Source organism: Pezoporus flaviventris, unplaced genomic scaffold, assembly GCF_033815535.1.
Source record: "Pezoporus flaviventris isolate CSIRO_AGI_PZ_B2104156 unplaced genomic scaffold, CSIRO_AGI_Pfla_v1 ptg000006l, whole genome shotgun sequence".
In the NCBI taxonomy this organism is placed as follows: domain Eukaryota; kingdom Metazoa; phylum Chordata; class Aves; order Psittaciformes; family Psittacidae; genus Pezoporus; species Pezoporus flaviventris.
In genome coordinates, this window is record NW_026892554.1 from 18,236,758 (window position 1) to 18,259,344 (window position 22,587).

General features: G+C 37.3%; 1 protein-coding gene across 11 annotated transcripts in view; it reads right to left on the reverse strand.

Moving 5' to 3' along the window:
- HERC1 (HECT and RLD domain containing E3 ubiquitin protein ligase family member 1) overlaps positions 1 to 22,587 on the reverse strand; it is a 114,772-nt gene that overhangs the window by 37,134 nt on the left and 55,051 nt on the right. For 10 of the 11 annotated variants that reach the window (XM_061447228.1, XM_061447229.1, XM_061447230.1 and 7 more), the window contains 19 exons: positions 21,840 to 22,013; positions 20,022 to 20,136; positions 19,815 to 19,935; positions 19,195 to 19,366; positions 17,204 to 17,510; positions 15,684 to 15,804; positions 15,360 to 15,411; positions 9,043 to 9,314; positions 8,532 to 8,747; positions 8,325 to 8,445; positions 7,167 to 7,404; positions 5,954 to 6,144; positions 4,402 to 4,557; positions 4,070 to 4,176; positions 3,718 to 3,828; positions 3,460 to 3,636; positions 2,335 to 2,574; positions 2,051 to 2,134; positions 445 to 965 (listed from right to left, as the gene is read on the reverse strand). In XM_061447228.1, coding sequence (XP_061303212.1) covers positions 445 to 965; positions 2,051 to 2,134; positions 2,335 to 2,574; positions 3,460 to 3,636; positions 3,718 to 3,828; positions 4,070 to 4,176; positions 4,402 to 4,557; positions 5,954 to 6,144; positions 7,167 to 7,404; positions 8,325 to 8,445; positions 8,532 to 8,747; positions 9,043 to 9,314; positions 15,360 to 15,411; positions 15,684 to 15,804; positions 17,204 to 17,510; positions 19,195 to 19,366; positions 19,815 to 19,935; positions 20,022 to 20,136; positions 21,840 to 22,013 — 3,496 coding nt within the window. The remainder of the gene's footprint in view (positions 1 to 444; positions 966 to 2,050; positions 2,135 to 2,334; positions 2,575 to 3,459; positions 3,637 to 3,717; positions 3,829 to 4,069; positions 4,177 to 4,401; positions 4,558 to 5,953; positions 6,145 to 7,166; positions 7,405 to 8,324; positions 8,446 to 8,531; positions 8,748 to 9,042; positions 9,315 to 15,359; positions 15,412 to 15,683; positions 15,805 to 17,203; positions 17,511 to 19,194; positions 19,367 to 19,814; positions 19,936 to 20,021; positions 20,137 to 21,839; positions 22,014 to 22,587) is intronic. The other variant, XM_061447236.1, reaches the window with a different exon arrangement.

Below are 22,587 nucleotides of genomic sequence, written 5' to 3' on the forward strand. Positions count from 1 at the left end.
CTTTACAATCACGTTTGCCATTTGCACTAACCCCCAGTAAAAATCTCTTATTCAGAGACATAATCAAGACGCTGCAGTAAATTAAGACAGGAATAATGTTTTAGTTAGCCAATACATACCAATTCTAAACCAAGCAATCCTCATTTCAAATCTAGGAAAACTGGCAAGTCTAGTCACACGCCAACTCTGAAATCTAGAGGCCAAAACTAAGAAGTCTAATGATGCTCTAATCAGTGCAAACCTATCGACTTAATTTTTTATACACAAGACATTTTATTACTAAATACTATAAAAGCTTAAATATTATATTTGTTTTAAAAGCTAAATTTTGCAGTCTAAGCTTGAAATAAATTATCAGCATGAGTCTAGTGTAAAATGTTACTTCTGAAGATTTTGAAGCACAGAACACCACTAGACTGTGAAAAGTGTAGGAAATGAGCATACCTGATAGTAATCTCTGCTTCATCCCACTGGACCTTGGCAGATGTACTGCCTTCCTTCACTACTCCAAGCAAGGTGGCATGACGTCCAGTTTGCTTGTGTACACATCGACCTCCAACTCTAAGACCAGCATCAACTCCACCAATTACTGCTAGAACAGGCCACACTTCCACACAGAGCATCTTTAGCTGCAGTTCTGAAAGGTCAGCCAAACCATGCCTACTGTGTTTGCTTTTCTCCTCCTCTTTATTTTCCTTCTCCTCTCTCGCCTCACTCTCTTCTCGACTTTGAATTGAACGACTCTTCTTCAGCTTTTGGCCTGCTTCTTTAAGACATGTTTTGATTTTATTCAGTCTTTCCATCATTTTTTTATTGATGCAGTGTGTCCAACGGTCTGTGCGATGAAGGATACGAATGAGTTGGATAGTGGCTTCTGCCAGCACTGCAGCAACAGGACTACAGATGGGGTCACCAGGCAGCAAATCTCTAGGTGTTCCACGCATCTGCATATCACAGATCTTCACCTACATGTTTAAGGAGAACAGTTTTAAAAGTTATCTTCACAATGTTCCTGGAGAAGCTCATTTTATTTAAATACAGGAGTCTCCTACTGAAGAGAAAAAATTACTATCACTGCCTTTTTTTGCTTAGGATCCCTAGGAAATCCACCTCAACACTGATCAAAACCTGCATCCCTTCAAACTCAAGGATGCTGAAATTACAACAGTTCATGGTTTCTCATTTAATACTACCAGGAATCCCTAATACTGCATTCTCACTGGGAATGCAATACTGTGTGCAGAATACTGTCTGTAAATCAATTGTAAATAAAATACATTTTAAATTTACAGTAGATTGCACAAGAGAGGAATTTATGAGAAGTCTAGGTAGCGTGCAAGTAAGACAGTGCACATCATAAACCAAAATGAATAATCAGTGATGCTCTTGCCACTCGCTAGCTACCGTCCCTACCCTGCAAAAACCCCAACATCCATAAACCTGACACCCAGAAGAACAGATGGAAAAGGATAAACTTATGACCTCTTATTAAGTGCTAACCCCAGTAAGGCAGCTAAGCCCCACAGAGCAGCTTGATCACCCCCCTCAACAGGATGAAGAGAATCAGAAGGGCAAAAGTGAGAAAACCCGTGGGTTGAGGTCAGGAAGTTTCATAAATAAAAGAAAACAAGACAAAAATAAAACAAAACAAAGAAAAACAAGTGCTGCAAAATGCAATCCCTTACCACCAGGTAATGCCCAGACAGTCCTGAGCAAGAGAAACCCCTGGCAAATTTCCCAGCAGTTTTACTGCTGTGTGTGATTTTATATTGTATGGAATATTCCTTTGGTCTGTTTAAGTGAGATGATGGCCTGCACTCCCTCCCAGCCTCCTGGCCACCCCAACCTGCCTGCTAGGAGGGACATGGTGAGAAACTGAGAAAGCCTTGACGCTATGCAAGCACTGCTCAGTAACAGCTAAACCACTGTGAATTATCAACACAGCTTTGGTCATAAACCCAAAACCTTGCATCATATGGGCTGTTATGAAGAATATTGACTCGATCCTAGCACAAACCAGTACACCTATGCAGATGAACATTAAAGTTACCTTCTCTCCTGGATTACTGCTGTAGAACATAACACAAGGGTATAACTCTGCTGCATCCACATCTTCAAAAGCTAGTTTTGGCTCCTAGTTAAAAAACAAAAAATCCCTTAAATTTCAAACACCTTAACAAGCAAATACATGAAACGTGACAAAGTTATACTTGTATTATAGTCTTTGTAAGTACTGAAACAGTAAATTAACTATCACACTTCGCTTTATATAAAATATCCATGCCAAATCACTGTTCAAAAAAAAAAAACAACAAAACATTTTATGTTAAATACCTCTCCATTTTTACCAAAGGAAATAGTTCTTGCTTCCATATCTAATACGCATGTGATGAAATCTCCTTGGGTAAAGCTCGACAGAGTCAAAGTTTGTTCTCCATTGTGATAAAGGTTACCACTATAGGCTCTATACAGCCACATATCTGAGGTAGTGCGATGGTTAAAATCATGTACTGGCCAGCGAGAAACTCCTACACATGTTCCTTCATTGCCTCGATTCTCCTTCACAATGTAGAACTACCAGGCAAAACAAAACAAGCGGGGAAAAAAGTCAAGAACAGATGTTTTTATACAACAGAGCAATAAAAATTTACTGTACACAGATTTACGTACACTACTTCTACTCAGAAGCTTCTAAATAAGTAAAAACTAATAAGCTAAAATTATGCCCTAAAATGACATCTTGGTGTTTAAGGTCAGTCATTTAAACACAAATTACTAGTAATCAAGTAAATGCATAAACAAATTGGGTTCTTTTCTGGACTCAAAACATACACACTCAGAAGCTGAGTTACAAGTGCTAAAAGTCATATTCCAGAAACAAATAAGCTGTACTCCTTACATTAACAGTGAGTGATATACACAGATTCAAGTTAAAACAGAACTAAAAATGTTATGCTCAAAGATGGTACTTACAAGGACTACAACAGTATACATATCTATATTCTTGAAAAAAATCACTCCAGAAGAAGAATTAACAGACAGGCTGATGTGTCTTTTTACAAGAAAACAAACTGTTTTGTGAAGTTTTCTGGACAAAAAAGTCAAAATCTACGTATTTCAGTGGATAACTTTTGCAAGAGAATGCACATTTGTGCTGACTGTGGATCTTAGGGACAAGCAACACTACCTCTACAAATGCACAAAGCACTTTCACAGTACAATCTGTGTACTGAAATACCTGAATGCTCTAAAGCAGCCACAAACTCTTCACTTTGGGTTAAAAATTGGAATCCTAGAATGATTCAGGCTGGAAAAGACCCTTAAAACATTGACTCCAACCAGAAACCTAACACTGCCAAAATGTCATTTACTCAAGAATGCTGCCATAAGGGAAAAAAAAACAGGCAGCTTTTGTTTATAAATCACAGTGTATTTCCAAAATAAAAGTATGCAACCTACCTTCCACTGATAACACCCGGAAGTAACTCCAGTGGATGCTAAACCATATCCTTTACCTCCACTTCCATGAGTTAGAACCTGCCCATTTTCCACTATGCAGCACTGAGCTTTCTCAGGGTCAAATGACACTTCTTGTATGGGAAGATTCTCATCTTCATCTTCTGACTCCCCTTGCTTCTACCAGAAGCAGGACAAAATATCTGTGGTAAATGTAACTCGGTTACATTTAGTCAAGAGAGAAGGTAAAAGCATCGTTACCTGTAGCTTTATTTCTTGTTCTTTCTCCTTTATTTGAATTGCATGTTTAGCTTGAGCTATTGGAGTCTCCCACATGCAGTCAGACAGAAGTGAGAACAACCTTTCAACAACCTGGTATATTAGAATACAATTCAGATCATTTCAAATCCAAGACAAGGACAACAAAAACAATTACATTGTTTTACTTTGCTTTCTAGGTATAAATTTCAAAATATTCAGTGCTCTTAGATACGTAAATATCCACACTGAGCCTCACTTTATCTGAATTCTGAGCAAACCTATGAAACACTCAGAAGTTTACAGAGACTTTTTGAAGAAATAGGTGTAAAAGCTTATAACAAAATATAAAGACCTGAGCCATTTGATCATCTTCAACACCAGATTCACAAGCAGGTAATACAGCTTCTAATACATGAAGTGCAAGAAGTCTAGTCCTCAAATTGCCAACCAATGGAACTCCTAAAGATGGAACAAGATGTTAATAATCTGAAAGTGACTTCTGCATCAGGCACACACGATGCCAGCGGCATGCCACCAGTGCACAAGTCTCAAGTGTAACCTGCATACATCTACTGAAGTTGGTCTTAGTTACTCACTGTGTAACGTGTTCTAACAGGACTTATATTTAGGAACTGCACTACAGAAATGCAAGCAACCATTAAGCACACTTTAGAAAGATCATACCTGAGGAACACTTCTGAGAAGCAATGTTAAGAAGTACTTCTGTCCACTTTGGAGATGCCATTTTTGACTGAATTGCTTTTGAAGACACAACTCTACGCAGGAAAACAAGAAAGTCTCCCAAATGTAATTCTGCTGCATGTTGCTTTCGGAGGGCAGCTGGGAAGTTAAATTAAAAGTTTTAATTTACAATCTTATTATGACAACCTTAGAAGCAGTCCTTGTTACTGGCAACAAACTGTTCTCTAAGTAAAAATACAACGATCAGTTATGACAGGATGGCTGGCTGTTAAAACTTGTTTAGATGACAGGAGCCCTCCAAGCTGCTCTTTCACTTCTGCTCCTCAGCAAGACAGTAGAGAGTAAGACTAAAAGCTCATGGGTAAAAATAAGGGCCAGAAGATTACTGATCAGTTACCAACATGGGCAAAACAGACTCCACTTAGAAAAGAAATTAATCTTCCCATGAAAAATAGAGTAGGAAAAAATTAAAACACCTTCTCACACAGCTGCTGTGTGGCACTTCATACACTTTCCTAGGTGTGTTACCACAGAGGCACCACCAGTGTCAACAACTGGCTCAGATCTGGGCAGAAGCAGGTCTGCTTTGCAGATGGCTGAAGCTCCAAACATGAGGGCAAGCTCATGATTTCTTCTTGCAGAAGCCACTCCTGCAGCTCCCTCCCACTACCCAAATCTTGCCACATAAATCTAACACACACAATTATTTATACATGTCCCTCTAATATAAAATGTAACCACTGGTCTCTAAGTGTGTTTTTGCTTTATGGGGATTTCTGATACTGAACACTATACCACCTCACACCCCTGATTCATATTTCAAGGCAGTTTTAACCAGGAAATGCTTGCAGAAAGACCTTAGATTCTAACTTCTAATTAATTATCTTATGAATTCATCAGCCATTGGATTATTTATAAGGTAAGACAATCATAAGCGCTATCAAAAACGTATGTACACCTAAAAACCAAGCTACAACTAAAAATTTCTTCAAACACGTATTTCCACAGAAACTCAAAATGCTCATTAAGGGACTAAATTATATAAAGATATTAAGATTTCAGAAAACCTTTTGTTAGATTAAGATGACAGGGTAGGGCTAACCTTTTGCTATCCACTAAGACCACAAAAACTGCATAATACAAAGCAAATGCAACCAATGCCTTAACTAATCTATATTTATTTGCAGTTTGAAATTTAGATAATTCCTATGAACTCATTTATGGAAAGCACCACTACCAGTGACTCATTTTTCAAGGAAACCTGTATTCTCCTCCTAACTGCAAACCAGATGAAGTAATTCTTATTCTCAGCCTGTTCCTAACTGTAAATTACTTAATGCGTTGTGTCTATGTAAATCTGAACTGAGCAAGAAGTTACTTGATGAACTGACTTAATCTAGCTTACAGAGTTAAGAATGACCCAACAATAGTCAAAATACAGTAAAGTGGGTGAGCGCCTCAGCATTCTGTGGTTTCTTTCATTATTATTTTCTAGTATTTCAAAATTTTAACAGCAATGATGCCAGATAATTACCTCTGAAGTCCCTCTTCTCGTTTTCCCCACTGGAATCTGCCTTTTTTGATTCTCCATCCTCCTCACCTTCCTCTTCTCCAAAGGAAGCCATAAGCATCACACCAGCTTGTGATAACAAGTTCTTCAGCTGACTGCATAATAAATCCAGCAAAGACTGGACCACTTTTGGACTCAGTTTGTCAGCATAGGTTCTATACACACCCACAAAAACCAGAAAGGTAAAATGAAGAGTATTTCAGAGCTGACCCAAGGAACAAGAACATAAATACAAAACTGCAAATGCAGAGCCAGTGACAACTGGGTCTACCATAGCACTAACTCTAATTCATTCTATTGCAGCAGGCTACTTTCCCTCATCCTCCACCATATGCTTGGCACGTTATTCTTATTTGAACCCTGGTTTTAAGACACTTTAAAACTGTCTAATCTTCAGAATCAAGGGACACATTTCCAGTACATCCTAGGGGAAAAAACAGTTTACTCAGTTAACCATGATCCCATTGCAGCTTCCAGAGATGGGGTTAGGGTTTGTGGGTTTAGGTTGGTTTGGTTTTTTTTGTGTATGTTACTGGGGGTTTTTTACATAACATATTTAGCAGGTAAACACAATGTGTTGTATGAACACTGAAATGAAGATGCACATACAGGATATCAAATAATACTCTTCTTCCAAGTAGAAATTACTTTCTCTACTGTTTTTTTCTTCACTAAGTTAAACTAAATATTTAAGTGTTGACAGGAATTTGAATGTTGTTCTGTGGGTCTGGCAGATGCCAGTATTCCTCAGAAGAATACTGTGTATTCTGAAAAGAGGCACAATGTACTGCTCTAAAGAACTCCCACCACCCCATCAGCATCGCTTTTACACAAATGACTTTTATATGGCAATGTGAAGAATCATCGTATCAACTGACTAGATACAGATACAGAGCAAAATGAGCAAAATGGGGAATATGAGAATACAGTGTTTATAGTCCATAAGGTTCCAACTATTTTGGTCCAAAACTCCTCACTTTTTAAAAGTATTTATCAGTTTTATGTGCACCTTTCTTACAAAGAATGTGACTACTCTTTTCTTCCCCCACTTCACCTATATACCTCTGAACATTTATTGTCCTAAAGAAAGCTCACACAAAAGAAAAGTTATTTTTAAAGGACACTGAAAAGCTGAACAATGAAGTTTTCCAAATGAAAGGAAGCATGTGACACTTACCCCGTGGTGATAGCGAGGATCTGAAGCAGTCTTGTACTGGCTACTTTCAAAGCTGTGCTGAGCTGAGAAATGCCAGTTTTGGGCAGCAGCTGCAGTGGTTGCCCTAGCATGGTGTCTGTGCCACACAACTGTGATAGCACATTCAGCAGACCAGTGGAAATGGCCAAGGAGACATCAACAGGCTGATAGTGGACGCTTAGAGCAAAGACTGTTACCAATAGAAGACGCTGCTGTGCTTCTAAGATTAAAATAAAGTTGTCTTAATTAATAAGCTGTTTAGAGTAATACCAGGACAGAGCAACAGCAGATTATTTTTTAATAAATTTTAATGAAATAAATTATCAAGGAAAAGGCTAGCATTCTTTGTCCGTCACTGTAAGGTAGTCTTTCTGATGTACCCTTTAAGTCAATGCAACCTCTATGTCAAGGTTGTCCAAGGAAGAATATGATGTAGAACTGGTTTGTGATGTAAATGTTCTGAGGGTATATCTCAAACCAGAATCTTCTCTCTAGGATAATAATAACTGGGTGAAATGCTTCATTTTTCACTTCTACTTAAAGTGTATTCTCATGAAATTTCTTAGTGAAACAACAAAAAAAAATTCAGATAAGAATGCCCATAAGGCTCTACCAACAATTACAGAACTCTCTTCTGTACAGAAGCTCTCAGCCAGTACATGTACAAAGGCACAAAGAGGGGCAGAGTTCCAGTTACCCCTTAAGGACAGAAAAGCACACTGCAATATTTGGGTATAGAAGGACAGGGAAAAGAGCTTTCGAAACAGACAAAATGCCCTGCTCTTTGGTTTTGGATTTAAAGAGAGTTTACTTGAAGGAAAAAAGACTGGAGAGTTGATCTCCTCAGAAAACTGCTTATCCCTGAAAAACCTAAAAATCACTTGGAAGCACCGAAGACACAGGTGACTACAGAAGACTGAGGCACATGGAACAGAAAGGCTGACAACACTTAAAAGTCTTAAAATAAAAAGGCCTAACACTTGAAGGAAATTACAACAGAGCAAAGTTAAAAAGCTTCTCTCTCCCAGGAAAAGTTGTCAGTCAGACACATCAGTGAGTTCTGGGCACTAATATCAAAGTCTGCTTTGTTAAACTGTTGTACTGTATATTAAATACTTTGCAAAACTGGTTTTTACTTACCTATGTGATGCTTATTAGCTTGCAGAGCTCTTTCTAACGTAGCAGATAACTGCTGGTAAATTTTGTGCACAGCCACCTGGATTTCAATTTGAATACTTCTTTTGGCTGCTCTGATACCATCCTGGCTCAAACAAAGAAATTAGAATAAGAATTGATACATTATAATCACACAGTTATTGAAACAGCAGAAATTACTGAAGTACTTACCTGGTAGTGATGCAATCTTACACTCTCTCCTCTGGCGCCTGCATGTCCTACAGTGCCCAAACCAAAGCAGCCAGCAAGAAACTGTAGTCTAACAGAAGTAAGCAATGAAGAAGACTGAAATCCTGGTACTTGACGACTTCCCATTAAAGGCACGCTGCCTTTTTCTTCCATCCCTGACAGAAGCACTAAAATTTGATGAAGTGCCTCCAGACGAAGCTAAAAATAAAGGCAGGCAAAAGACAGTATTAAGTAAATAGCAAATATCCTTAGAAATTAGATCATCTCCAGCTGTAAGGGAGAATGAATTGAGGCAGCTGTTTTCTCATTGACTTATTTTTTTTTAGTTTCATTTCAGAGTTTATTTACATTAAGTTCCCAGTTCCAGTTAAGATATTTTAACTAAAAAGAGAGAGTATCCTTAAATATACAGAATTTGGACTATGATTTTAAAGAAGCCATAAAATGAGCATAATCTATGAAGAATAAGAAAAGATGTTAAACTGAAACTTACCTCAGCCCTCAACTGCTGCTGCTCCATTGCAATTACTGATGCTTGTGGACTGGTGGACATACTTTCCTCTGGTTCCTTAAATCCTGGCGAGTTTCCCACATCGCCACTTACAAAGCTGACAACATTTTCAATCAAAGTATGTACTCCAAGGGATCTTGAGAGATCAAAATCGGACTCGACAAATGAGTAGGAGGATGTGTATAACCAGTCTCTGCTGTGTTTTAGTCGAACCCATGAGTCACTTAAAGGTTCCACTTGACTGTGTATTGCTCCTAAAGATACACGTAATGAAGGCTCATAAATTCCAAATCACCAGGTAACACATTTTGACAGCAGACTGAACTGCTACAGGTGGGAAATGAATATTCATATTAATTATACCATGCATTAAGCAACTCAGAGCAAACCACTTGATTTACAGCAATTTCCCTGCAGGAAAGGCTGTATTTAATTATGTTAAGCAGTATTGCAATGCGCTGCCAAGTGAGAAAATAAAAAGATAAAAGCCACTCAAACTGCTCAGCTTAAAGCTAGAACATTGAATAAAAATGCTTTGCAGCTAAATGACAAAAGAGTAAAGAAAAAAAAAAGATCTGCTACAACAGAAACTGTGCACTTGGGCTATTTATTTTAAAGTCTAACCGTAAACCAAGAGGATGCTTTGGTTTTAATCAAGCCACTATAGATTCAATGGTTTTGAAAAAGTATGTTATTCTGGATGAAGTATTTACATAATTCATGGTGGCAGAAGGGAACAGAGAATTTTTATTTTAAGCTAACAGAGAACATTTACTTTATTACTCAAGATAAGTAGATACATGTATCATTAATACCACCTGCAGCATGTATTAGATCTATAGCTGTCACCTGGCAATTTCACAGGTCTATTTCCAAGTATTATTACATCTACGTGTCATTATGCTACCTGAAATGTTACCATCACTAATAAATATACTGCTTCAAATGAGCATCAGTCATCAATCTGCAGCACTGGAACTTACTTATCACCATGTATTTGATCTCATTTCCAGAAGAGTTTTGCTACAACTCTCTCCCTGGCACAAACGAGTGCAATGCCACTAAAGTCATACCTTCATCAGCAGTTAAATGTACGTATCAACACAGGAGTTGGTATTTTATTACTTTTGTAAATGCTGTTAGCTGATTTGAAGCTATGCAAGGCATTGCATGAGGGCAGACCCTGCTCAAGAGAACCTTCCAGCTGCACAGACAGGTAATTCTACAGACCTATGTGGAAACCTATTGCATGTTTAAATTCCCTCTGAAATTTAGTCAGAATTATCTTTAAATAAGCTACATAAAATTTTAAAATATTAATCTCTCTTGTGCACATGCCAATTGGAGAATTACAACCTCTTCACCATACTTGTACAAAACGACATTTACACCTCAGTTTTTAACACCTGTCTGCAGGGCATTGACCTCAAACATTATTTATCATCTCTGTTTCCAGGAAAAAGTCACTCAACTTCAGAAGAATTCATCTGCTGAGAGCTTGCTTTCATCACTGAGGTTGAGTTCCAGTGGTACTAGCTTCAGGACCAACTTTAAACACTGCCTACCTGCAGCAGCCCTGTAAGCAGCTGCGCATGGGAACAAGGATAGGCAGACACATCAGGTTTTGAACTTAGGACAACACTCCTTGCAACCATTCCTCACCATTCCTTTCCTAAGGTAAAGGCAAAATGGTAATATTCTGCCAACCAACCTGCAGGTCACAATTTGCACTTTCACCCAACTTACAAATTCAGAATACAGTGAAAGTTTGCTTTTCCTTTGTAAATTAGGTAGTTAATCTCCACAGCCTAAAAAACTGTCAAGTGTGTGAACTATGAAAATCTGTTCACATCCCATTTCCTTTCCTGTAAACCATATTTGTGTGCATTTGTATGGTATTCCTCACACTGGCTACTAAAAGGATTGCAATGGCTTCAGAAAACCATCAGAGTACTTAGGTCATGTTAGGATTTTGACAGAAATATACACACACAGGTTTATTCTGGATAATGCAACAATTAAGATTAAACACTACTTTTCAAAGGGCGGACTCATTTCCTAATTTCTGCTGGTTTATGCAGCACAGCAATATATTACCTGGTTTACAGAGAACACCCTGCACTGTGATGTTTTACTATGAAAGAATTTCAAGAAGTACTGTTACTCAATTTTACAGTTTATACATGGTGACAATACTAAAAACAAAGGTAAAGACAGATACCACCTTACCCTAATTTTAATATTAATTCTAATGTTTGCTTTAAAGCTATTAAAAACTATGTTATAGACTAAAGTAGGAGGTGAGAAACATAAGGTAAATAGGACAGAGTAGAATAAGCGGGTGGTAAAATACCCATTTTAATGTAAATGGAGTTTCCTGGCATATGCATGGTGAACAGAGCCCAAAGGAAGGACAAATGAAGCCTCAAATTACCTATAGGAAGCATAGCTAAATCACTACCAAGTCCATAAAATGTTGCCTATGTAGCAACAACTATTTCAAAAGCCTCCTTAAGCCCTACAGTCTTTCAATAGCAGGAGAGTTTAAAGCATCTCAGTTACAGAACATCAGAAGAAAATTTAGTTTTGACAGTCAAATCTTATAAGTAAAAAAACCCACAACATATTAAATAAAAACCTACTTTTTTCATGTTTAAAAAAAAGATGAGATCTCAGCTAATCATTTCAATATGAAATGCAAGATCGTAAGTACAATTTAAAATTGTTTCAAATTAGCAGAAAAGTCCAACAATTCTGAAATAGGCAAACCAAGAGAAGTTATAACTAAATGTATAGAGTTTAAAAAGAAACACATCAGAAGTCAAAGGAGTAAACTTCAGAATTAAAAACAATTAAGAATTAAGGCACAGAAATCTGAAAGGATTTTTTTCCTTGAAGATGTTAAATACCAATAGAAGAATCAGAAGTATGACTGTATATTAAAGTTTAGCATGATTCTGTATAATATCAATTACACAGAACTGATTGCAGCTTAGCACTTCCATAAGCCTCTAAAATCACATGAACAGTTGCACATAAGAATAAACTTGAAGCTTACAGTGAAAAAACAGAAAAGAAAGGAAAACAAGTGTACTTGTCCTTATAAGCCCGCTTGTAACAATGAGTTTTCTAAATGAATGTGGCACAGCTGCAACGCACACTTGAGAAAACATAAAATATGTAGGGAAGCTATAGAGACAAAAATATAAACATGCCATCAGTTACTTGCTTGAAGCTCTTCTTTTTTCTGGGGCTCAACTGGCCAAAAAGGAGTAAATACACTACACCACACAAGAATCAGAAGAAAAAAGCAGACATTTGAAACAGAAGGCAACATAGTCATAAAATCTCTTTTTCAGAATGACTTAGACTTAAAAGATCAGACTCATCTCAATCCATACAACCATATCAAGCAGCAAAGTTCTGGGGAAAAAATATTAACTCTTGAATTAGTACAGCCGAGATAACAGACTTCCAAATTCTCCACCTTTTTTTCCGAAAAGAAAAAAATATATTCGTATATATCCCTCTTAACACAGTCCTATGCATCCACCAAGACATGTCTATGTCCCTTACTCAAACACCATCTTTCAATTTCAAAATGCAGAACTCATTTTATTACAGGTACACAAAATGATTCCAATTTAATTTGGATTTCATTCAAGTTGCTGCTTTTTTCAGAGTTGCACAGTTGTGTTAGTGAAGTACTACAGTACACACAAGCACGATGAAATTCACTGATTTAACTTTAATGACACACCAAGACAGGAGAACTCTGTAACTATGCTTATGGCTGCACTGCTAAATACACATTTTTTACTGTTAAGTCTCTAATGCAGTGTACAGTAGCCCGCAGGTACCGTACAGGACAGATACAACATTTTGAGGCACACTCTCTAGATTTGCAAATTTGAAGAAGATTAATCTAAGCAACAAAAAATACCCCCAAATGGCTTAGATATGAGGGGAAAATAACAATGTGCTCATCACCCCTTATGGCAAAAGTTTGCTAATTCATGAATAACTAAATAACAGCAAGGAACAAGTTACTCAAAGGATCCTCAAGTTGAAGTAGGAATACCAGAGTCATACTTTTGATCAGATACAATAAACAAAGGAAAATGCAATTAATGAATGGACTGAGTGGTTAAGATGTTAATCGAGTAAAAAGATAAAGCTTTCCTTCCATGCTCATCTGCAAGACCACAGGAACAGCTTATAGTAATACTAGTCTTTCTACTGCTAGTTTTCTATATTGCCATTTATGAATAGGAAAAATGTCCATACCATAAAAATTAGACTATAACCACTAGTGAGATTCATTTATTAAGGAAATGTGATCTGAATTTTGAATAATGAATTGCTGCATTCAACAAACAAATTCTAAAAGAAGCCAATCCATTGCAGAGGGAACCTCTTGCCTGTTACAAAGGAACCACTCACCAATACCCTATACACACTATACTATTTTGACAAATCTGCAAGGATCAAATACTCTGCGAAGAGTTCAGCTGAGGACAAATTAACCCTACAGAACCTCAGGATAGCTTCAGAAGATAACTAGGATTCACAAAATGATACATTTCACAACAAATCAAAGACCTTAAATAGCACCAAGCTGAACAGCTCATCCACTTGATAACATAGATCTTTATAGATCTTTTCCTGACCTTGACGTAAGTATCAGGAATGCTTACCTATAAAAGCACCATGCTTTCACTGGCTGAGTCTGGTACAAAGTGTCAGCCAAAACTTTCCGATATATCACATGGCACAAGCAGAACAGTTTGCATTATTATACGCTAACTTGCAGTTGCCAAAACCAGACCAAAAAAAATCTGCAAGTACTATGGGGACACCAAATAAGACCCCTAGTACCAGAAAACAGGTATCTGTACATGTCTCAGTGTTCAGTTTGCAAATGAGCTACACGAGTTTCTTTATAGGTTCTGGACAGGACAACTTCATTTACTTGTTTCTCCTCAGTGTTACACATCTAGTGCAGAATCTTTCTATGTACTATGAATCTTCTATGGGTTAGTTGGTTGATAAAGTCTGTTCTTGCATTATTCTTGATTTCCTGGAGCCCATGACCAAAACAACCTTAAAATTCTAACCAACAGCTCTGTAAGATATATCATATCTTTGATCTAACACACGATGATTTCCTGGATTACTTTTAGGATATAGAGGAAAACACAGATAGCTCTGTGTCAGATTAATATCAAAGCTAAAAATGGTGGCTTCAAAGAATACACTGCAGACCAGAGTGCTGACAGAGGCTATCCCATCTTGTAACACTGTGAACACCAACACACATCCTGCTGTTAGAGAACGAACAGCTCTAGTATATTTCTTTACTTGTGCATGGACAAGGAATTTCTTTCCACATCATTAACAAATTGAAGTGTAATGGGTGCTGCCACTGATGGTTTGCTTTATAATTCCAAAAGACTTTAGAAAAAAGAAAGCAGCTTCTCAGTACTCTGCTTAAGGATGAAGGCTATTAAACTAGAACTCTTAGGTGACCTAACAGTATCAAGGCTTCTTGCAATTACAGCATACCACAACTCAACCTAATGCCTCTTACCAAGATTTTTACAGATACAATAGATACAAGTCATGATTCTAGCAAAGACTCTGCATCATCCAGCATGAAGTGACACTTTTCGGTCTCTGTGTGAACAAACATTCTTTGCCCCCTACACTGCCTTCTGTGAAGAAGTTCATTGAGATGCCCCATAATGCAGCAAAACAGAAAGCAGTACAAAAGCTAAAAATCTGATTTGTATTGCAGCAATGGAAGAAGCACTTGCTTGGTTCTGTGGATGTGCTGCTGCTGAAGGGATGCAAAAACAGAAGAAGTGTTCACTGGATATGAGTTTTCTATGTTCAAGTACGTTTTACGCTAAAAATGTTCATTGTTAATACAAGGGTAGAGTGTTCCACTTGAACTTCCCTGGCAATTTGTCCTTCCTGAAGTCATGTAAGTGGAAACAGAATGAAAAGTTCCACATTCTTCACTTAACTTCACCTCACAGAAATCCTCACTTGCTTCAAAAGAGCACTGGAATTCTAGAAACTAGAATAAATAGTTACAACCTAGGAAATACTATAACCAAAGCAACAGAATTTAGTACAAAAAGCAGTAGGTACTAGTTATATAAAATGTTCTTTTTAAACAGTTTTAACATCCCGATTGCCATTATTTACTGTATTTCACTGCAAACATATTTTACCTTAAAAAATACTAACATATTTATCAGGTCAATAATCACTAGGTAAACATTAGAACTTACCCCTCTTTCTGTGTGATGATGCCAAATCCAAATCAACATTTCGTCTTCCACTCTAGATTAAAAAATGAATAAAAGGCTTATTTCTTTAGGTGAACATACGTGGTGCACAGTATTTGAGCATTTAAAATGCATCCCTTGCCCATGAAAATGAGAAAGTTATCATTTCCACTGGTTTTATTACCACTACTACTTTCTCTCAAAAACTGGTGTTATTAGAAGAGAAGCTAAAGTGCTTAAACAGAGAACTAAACAAATGTGTATGATGTACTTCCCATCTAAATGTTATATTGACAATCTCCAAGTACATAATGTTAGTTTACTTACCAGTGAATAACCTTCCTCATCTGATTCTGGCTGAGACAAATCAGATTCACTTCTTGACTTAATCAGTCTGTAGCTTGAGTTTGCATGGATCGAGCGACTTTCAGCAGTAAGACTTTCACTTCTGCTTTATGTACACACACATGCACACACACAGAGAAAGAGAATACCAGTATTAGGCAAAAGGGAGAGCTGACAGTCAAATTCAGCAGGTACCACAGTTTTATCTGGGAGCAGACTATCACAGAACATCACAAGACCACACCAAAGATGAGAAAAGTGGTCTGATGGCTTCAGTTATTATGCTTATAAAATGCATTAGCAAACTGTTAATCTCTTAACATCCTTACAAGTCAACTGAACAAATGACAACCTCAAATGACTGATCATTCAAGTGCTTTGCTAAGTGCTACATACAGTATACAGAAACACTTCTGAGATGAGAGGGTAAGAAAACAGAGACAAAGTAAACGGGTGAAAAAGCACTAAACTTGTTAAAAACCCACCCCTAAAACACATCCTAAAGTTGATATGCTGGAAATGAAAGCCACCCTGACAACAGAGACAACCACCCCTAAAACACATCCTAAAGTTGATAGGCTGGAAATGAAAGCCACCCTGACAACACAGACAACCACCCATGCTTTAGGGGTTAGATTTCCAAAAAGAAGCAAAAATAATACAAGTACTGAATATCTACAATCTCCCTCTGAACTCCACCTTAGTATCTTGATTTAATGTATCAGAGCAGGGTTTCTGTACACTAGAATTTTAAGTAGACTCAGGAGTTAACTAGTAGCACCAGGTACACAATTCGCCTATTATATCCTAATACACAAAGACCTCTAGAATAAATGTTTAAATGGGTCCAGTTTAGAATAAAACTGTGTTATCAAGAGTATCTCCGGTTAAGAAAACTAAAATACATTATGTAGTACTTGTACTATTTAAATTATATACTTCTCCAATTCAATGAACTGTCTGGCTTGATTTTGTTATTTTCCTATACCTAACAACAGTGTCAATATCAATACACACCAATATGTTAGGAATATTCATGAAAATTATCACAAATGACATGTTTCGTAACAGGCTTTGAAACTATTGCTTTTAAACATATCCTACAAATGTCTTTCAGACACTATTATATAGGGCATTGCTAAAGTTCAAGAAAATACAAATATGGAAATTAAAAATGCAAACACACAATCTTACAAAAAAATAAGGAATTTTTCCAGTTACCTCAGATTACCTGTATACCTGATGATCTGGACTTCAGTACTAAAGCCCAGCTTCAAAAAGTCAGTATGGTCCACACAGACTAAAACTCTTACTAAGATTTAGTTAATGTAGACAAAGTAAACTGAGCAAAATCGCTATTCTCAACAAAAGCACACCATTGCTCTAGGCAAAAAACTCCTTTAAAAATGTCTGAGAATCCTCAGAGGAAAACCCAGCTTATTTAACCAACGATAAAGGAAGCAGAGAAGAGTTAAGTATTCTAAGCATTCATGAAACCCCACCTTGTCATGAGTCCGACCCCCTCAGAAGCAGTAGAGGGAGGCTGCTGTAACTGTCCATCCTCCCTTCGTTTCTGGATCTCCTCAATAACAGGGCTCACTCCTAAGATTAACAAGGCACATCTGTGGATCACAGAGTTGCATGCAGCAGTATACACATCTTGACCTTCTGTCAGATCAGTGCTGATTCTCCGTTCCTGCTGAGACTGAGGAGGTGGATCATCAAGCCTAGTCCCTGTCCCAGTGTTCATTCTATCTCGATCCCGACTCCGAGCTACTTCACGGGCTGATAGGAAACATTGAAATATTTCTGTAACATGCAACACAAAAAGAAGGTCTTAACTTCTAGATATTAATTTTCTAGAAGCTATACAGAATGAAATATTCATCTACATCTTGGTCCCAAAACTGCCCCACTATAAAGAAAAATGAGTATTTTTCCAACAGCAAAAGAATACATTATTAATACAAAGAAGTCATGCAAACAGATTAAATGAAGCATTTACACAATGTTAAGTTTAAATGAAGAGGACAAAGCAGTTTGACAGAACACTAAATGCTCTTTCAGTGTCTTACTGCAACCCAACTCCTGTTCTGACAGCATCAAAGAGATTATTTCATATTTGCCTTTAAGCAGACATATATAAAGTAACCCTTCTGCACATGTGTATTCCAGACACCAGCATATCTCTAATTCAATACTGAAACAGGTTCAGGCTTTTATAAGCTTTGTTCAGTACAATGAATATCCCATCAAAATTCTTAGCCTTCACTTTGCTTAATTCTGCTGCTGTCTACCATGTCAGATTCTTTTAAAGACGCTGTGTGACATTATTGTCCAAAGACCAAAAACTCTCCTGACTTAATAATTTTAATTTGAAAGATTCAGATCCCCTTTGGAAGGGCAAAGGTAAACTTAAATATTTCCTGCTTATAAGTCAGAAGCAGCAAGGCATCAAGGACACAAACAGAACCCTGCATGACAGGATGAGCTTTCCCTTAGGACCTCCAGTAAAAGAGCCATTATCTTCCTACTTATGTGTGCATGGAAGACTACTGTCTGGATGTTTCTGGATACATTTCCTTTATTGTGCCCAGAAACCATATCCAAGCACGATTTGAGAATACTGAACATTTGCCCAGGATAACTGCAGAGCAAGCAGCAAAAGCATATTGCATCTACTGAACATGTGTGCAGCTTCTAAACCCTCACATACTACAGTAATTTTCAAACACTAACATGACTTCAGTCTCTGAGAACACCAGGGTAACAACAGGAAAAACAACCGTGTGTGGCTGGATGTTGCTTCACTAAAATTGGAAAACTTAAGGATTAAGTGTCCCACTGACTGATTACAAGCCCAAGTCAGTCTAACAGCAGTTTGCAAAGTTCACCTTTTTCAAGCTAGCTTCTGAATTAAGTTTTTTCAGAAAACTCATGAGACAGCATTGCAAATAACGTTACACATACCAAATTTTCACCAGAACATCCACTGTTTCAATAGATTTAGGAAGACATATTCAAAGATACAAGTGAATTCCAACTCAGTCAGCCCATTGTTACCAACAGCGCTTTTGTTTCCAAACTTCAGAAAGATATAAAACTTCAAAGCTTATTACATACAAGAACAACCCATACAAATAGCAAAAATTCTGTATCTGAATACTGATACAAGCTCAGGGATCTACTGAACGGACACTTCTAGAAAACAATACGACGCTTACTAGTCTTGTAGACAGTGCTGGTATATGGCAGATGCCCTGAGAATTGCCCATAAAGGCAGTCCACTTGCCTAGCATTCACAATCCCTTGTATCAAGAGATGACTCTCACCCAATAAAGGCACTACACCATTTTTTAAAGCCCAAATTCTCTGTTTATGCAGACAAATCTTTTATCATCTTTCAAATACTTTCTCTGTTTTATCTTGGAGAGGGAAGTATACTGTCCTTCCAAAGCAGATCACATTATTGGCACATGTGACTAGTACTTACTACCAGCTGTCATAACTTCATGTTCTCTTTCCTCCTCTTCATCTTCCTGTTCTGGGTGTCCTTCTTCTCTGTCACGTTCTGCCTGCTCCTCCATTTCTGCTTCCTCATCAATTGTACGAGTAAAAGGATGCTCTTGAGTATCAACATCAGCAGATTCTTGGTTATCTAGCATCTTGATTAAAGAAAATAAAGTGAAATTAATTCTCACCAATATAAAAGATTAACATACAAGAAAGGACAGTCATTTAATAAGCTTTTATCCTATCAAAAATATAGCTTTGATACTGTGTGAAATAAACAACAAAGCTGTTTACATTCACGGCTTTAAATACAGAAATAGCAAAATTTTTTTTTTTTAGTAACTGTTACTCAGATTAACTGAAGAAAAATGCCTCTTTGCAATGCTTACTAAGCTCTGTTGTCAAACCTTGACACTTCAGCATCAAAGCCTTTAGCAACCATATGCTGCTGTTTCAGAAGCAGACTAGTAGCATCCTAGTGCCTTTCATTTCAGTTGAAAACTCCCACAGGTGAGGCAACATATATGAAACTACCATCATATAATATTTTCTTCATATGCAGTAAAGCCTGAAGAACTGAAGAGAGATTTACAGTCTTACCCATCTGTCTCTTGAGGATGATCTGGTCTGAATAAGTTCCATGTTCTTGCAGGCAAGCAAGCGACTCCGAACTTTATATACACAGCGGTATACTTCTGCCAAGGCTTTGCCAGGCTGGTACCTACAAAAGAGACACCCAAACTGTAAAACGTCATGTAACCCTTCTTTTAAAGATGGAACTTTTAAACGCAGCTGTAAATTACTTGCCTGCTCTCACCACAAGCTTGACTAAGTAGACTTGTATGTTTCAGGAGAGCTGCAAGAACAAATCTAGACACCGTATCGAGGAGCGATTCATTACTTAAAGTTGCAGTATCCCAATCTGAAAATAGAAAGTAATCCATCAAAACTGACTACCCTTTCCAACAACCAAATATATTTTTAATCATAAAAAAAACTGACGAAAAATCTTCATCCACTTAAATCTTTATATTTAGAAGTAGTTTTAATGCTTAAGAAATATGTTTAGCATCAGTAACTCATAAATATGCTGCTTCGGACAAAGGTGTTTTAGTCTTCTCAAGATACTTCACTCAGACTCAGCCAAGAGCATGCACACAAACTGACACCAGACATAGAGCTGAACTCGCTTTCAAACTCTCTTGGAATTTCTCTTTCAAGCAAGGACATACAATTGGAGCTTTTTACTAAGAAACTGATTTACCTGGAACTTGTTTAGAAACACACCATATTTGAGACTTTCTGCTCTTTTACACATGATTAAAACCACATTCAGGAATTATTTTGCAGGCTCACTTAAGATAAAAAGGCCCTACCTCTGGCAGGAGAGCCAACCATTAACACAAGCACAAGCTTAAGCACAAGCTTCACTATTAATATTAACAAGAAACATTTTCAGGTCTCAAAATTAAGGTTTGTCCAGTGTTTTCAGAAACGGACTTTTTCACTTCAAAATATTTTCCCCCCATTTAAAAAAGAAAATAGAAAAAAATACATTGTTTTACTATAAAATAAGTAAACTGCCAAGCAAACCTCCACAAGGCATCATCATTTTTCATGGTGAAAAACCCCAGTATTACTGTCCCACCTCCATAAAATATATTTGTAACAATTTGTTCTCAGTCAAATGTTATCCATGAATCCTTGAAAACTGCTTTAAAAATCAGAAAAACTTACCTGGCCGCATAGAGTTTAGTCTAAAATACAAGTTCCACTACTTTGCATTCGATGCTATGCTAACTGTCACGATACAACCTTCAGTCAGCTTGCTTTGTGGACAGAGCAGAACCCCATCAACTTCTATAACACGCAAGCCCAGAACCAAAATCATCCACACTAGCCCAGTCACTTCAGATTTTGCAGACAACCAGCACTGTTTACTGGAATTCCTGTTTCTGTGGAATTCTGCAACAGAACTCTGTTGCTTTCAACAGGCACATGATACCATCTGCTGTCTTCTTCATCTGGCCTAGTTTGGTCAGAGCTACAGAAAACTCTCTGGATTCAGCCGTGTTACAGTACAACTGCAATACTTAGTGGATCTCATTAACTGCAGACCCAGGAAGCCTGCGCAGGAACCCAACTTTAAGGCCATAAGCATGAAGAACCATTAATGCTGTGAGGCCAGCCTCCCATGGACTTGAAAAATAACTTACCCTTCATCCCATTCCTAACATATTTTGCAAGTCACTTTGCCTTTCCCCATCTCCTCCCCATCGATTTTTCCTTCTAATTCCAAGTTTCACCCTGTTCTACTAGGAAAAGAAAACACCAGTAACTGAGTAAGCAAATAAGAGTGTCTGTTTTCCAGATGGGAGGGAAAAAGAACATTGAAACATATGCTTGCCAAACACTGTCAAAATGTCAATGTCAAAAATTAGTAACAGTAAAAGCAAAAGAAAAATCACAGAACATGACAACAAAGCAAGTTTATCATGTCACAAAACTAAAAATCATTGCCGAAGTATGGGATTCTGCTAAGATGCAGCTAAAGCACACAATATGCCTTTCTCATACACACACACACACGTATATATATATATATATATATATTCAACTTCTTACCTTTACTAACAGCATAGTCTTGCATACTGATCCAGAGACTCCTTGCTGGCTCTTTTGTACAACCCAAGGCCAAATCAACATAGACTGTAATCTCAGGTCTCAGCTTATAATCAAATGGCTTCTGCTCCTCATTTCCAGATAGGGCCACTTCTAATAACGAGCTCATGCATTTATCTAACAGAAGGGAAATACCTAAGAAATTAAACTCTGCAGATTTTTATAGTCACATGCATCTATCTAAAAGTTCTTAAAACACCTTTTACTCTCCACTTTGTTAAAAAAAGAACGTAAGATCTTGTCATCTGCCTAAAAACTCAGATAAGGAATAAAGTGACTTAAGAGTTACAATTTACATAAAATCTATATAAATTTAGAAGCATTATCCAATTCTGCTTCAATAGAATAATTCTGTATCAATTCTACCTGATCTATATAGCCAAACACTCGCAGTTATTTTATGGACCCATTTCAAAATACTGCGTCTCGTACGTAAGTCTTGAAGTAGTCTACTCAGAATCAGAGGAAGGAGGAGATAGGAACTAAGACAAACAGGACACAGAGAAGCAGAAGCAAGTTCATTGTTCAGACAGGAAGGGATGACTAGAAATACTAATGCTGAGTCCTGCGACCACTTCTGGTAGATCAGAAGAATTTAAGTTTGTTGTTAATAATATTATTTCTAATGAATAAAAATTCTACTATGCAAGTAGAATACATTTCAAAATGACTTTTTTAATAATTCCATTGA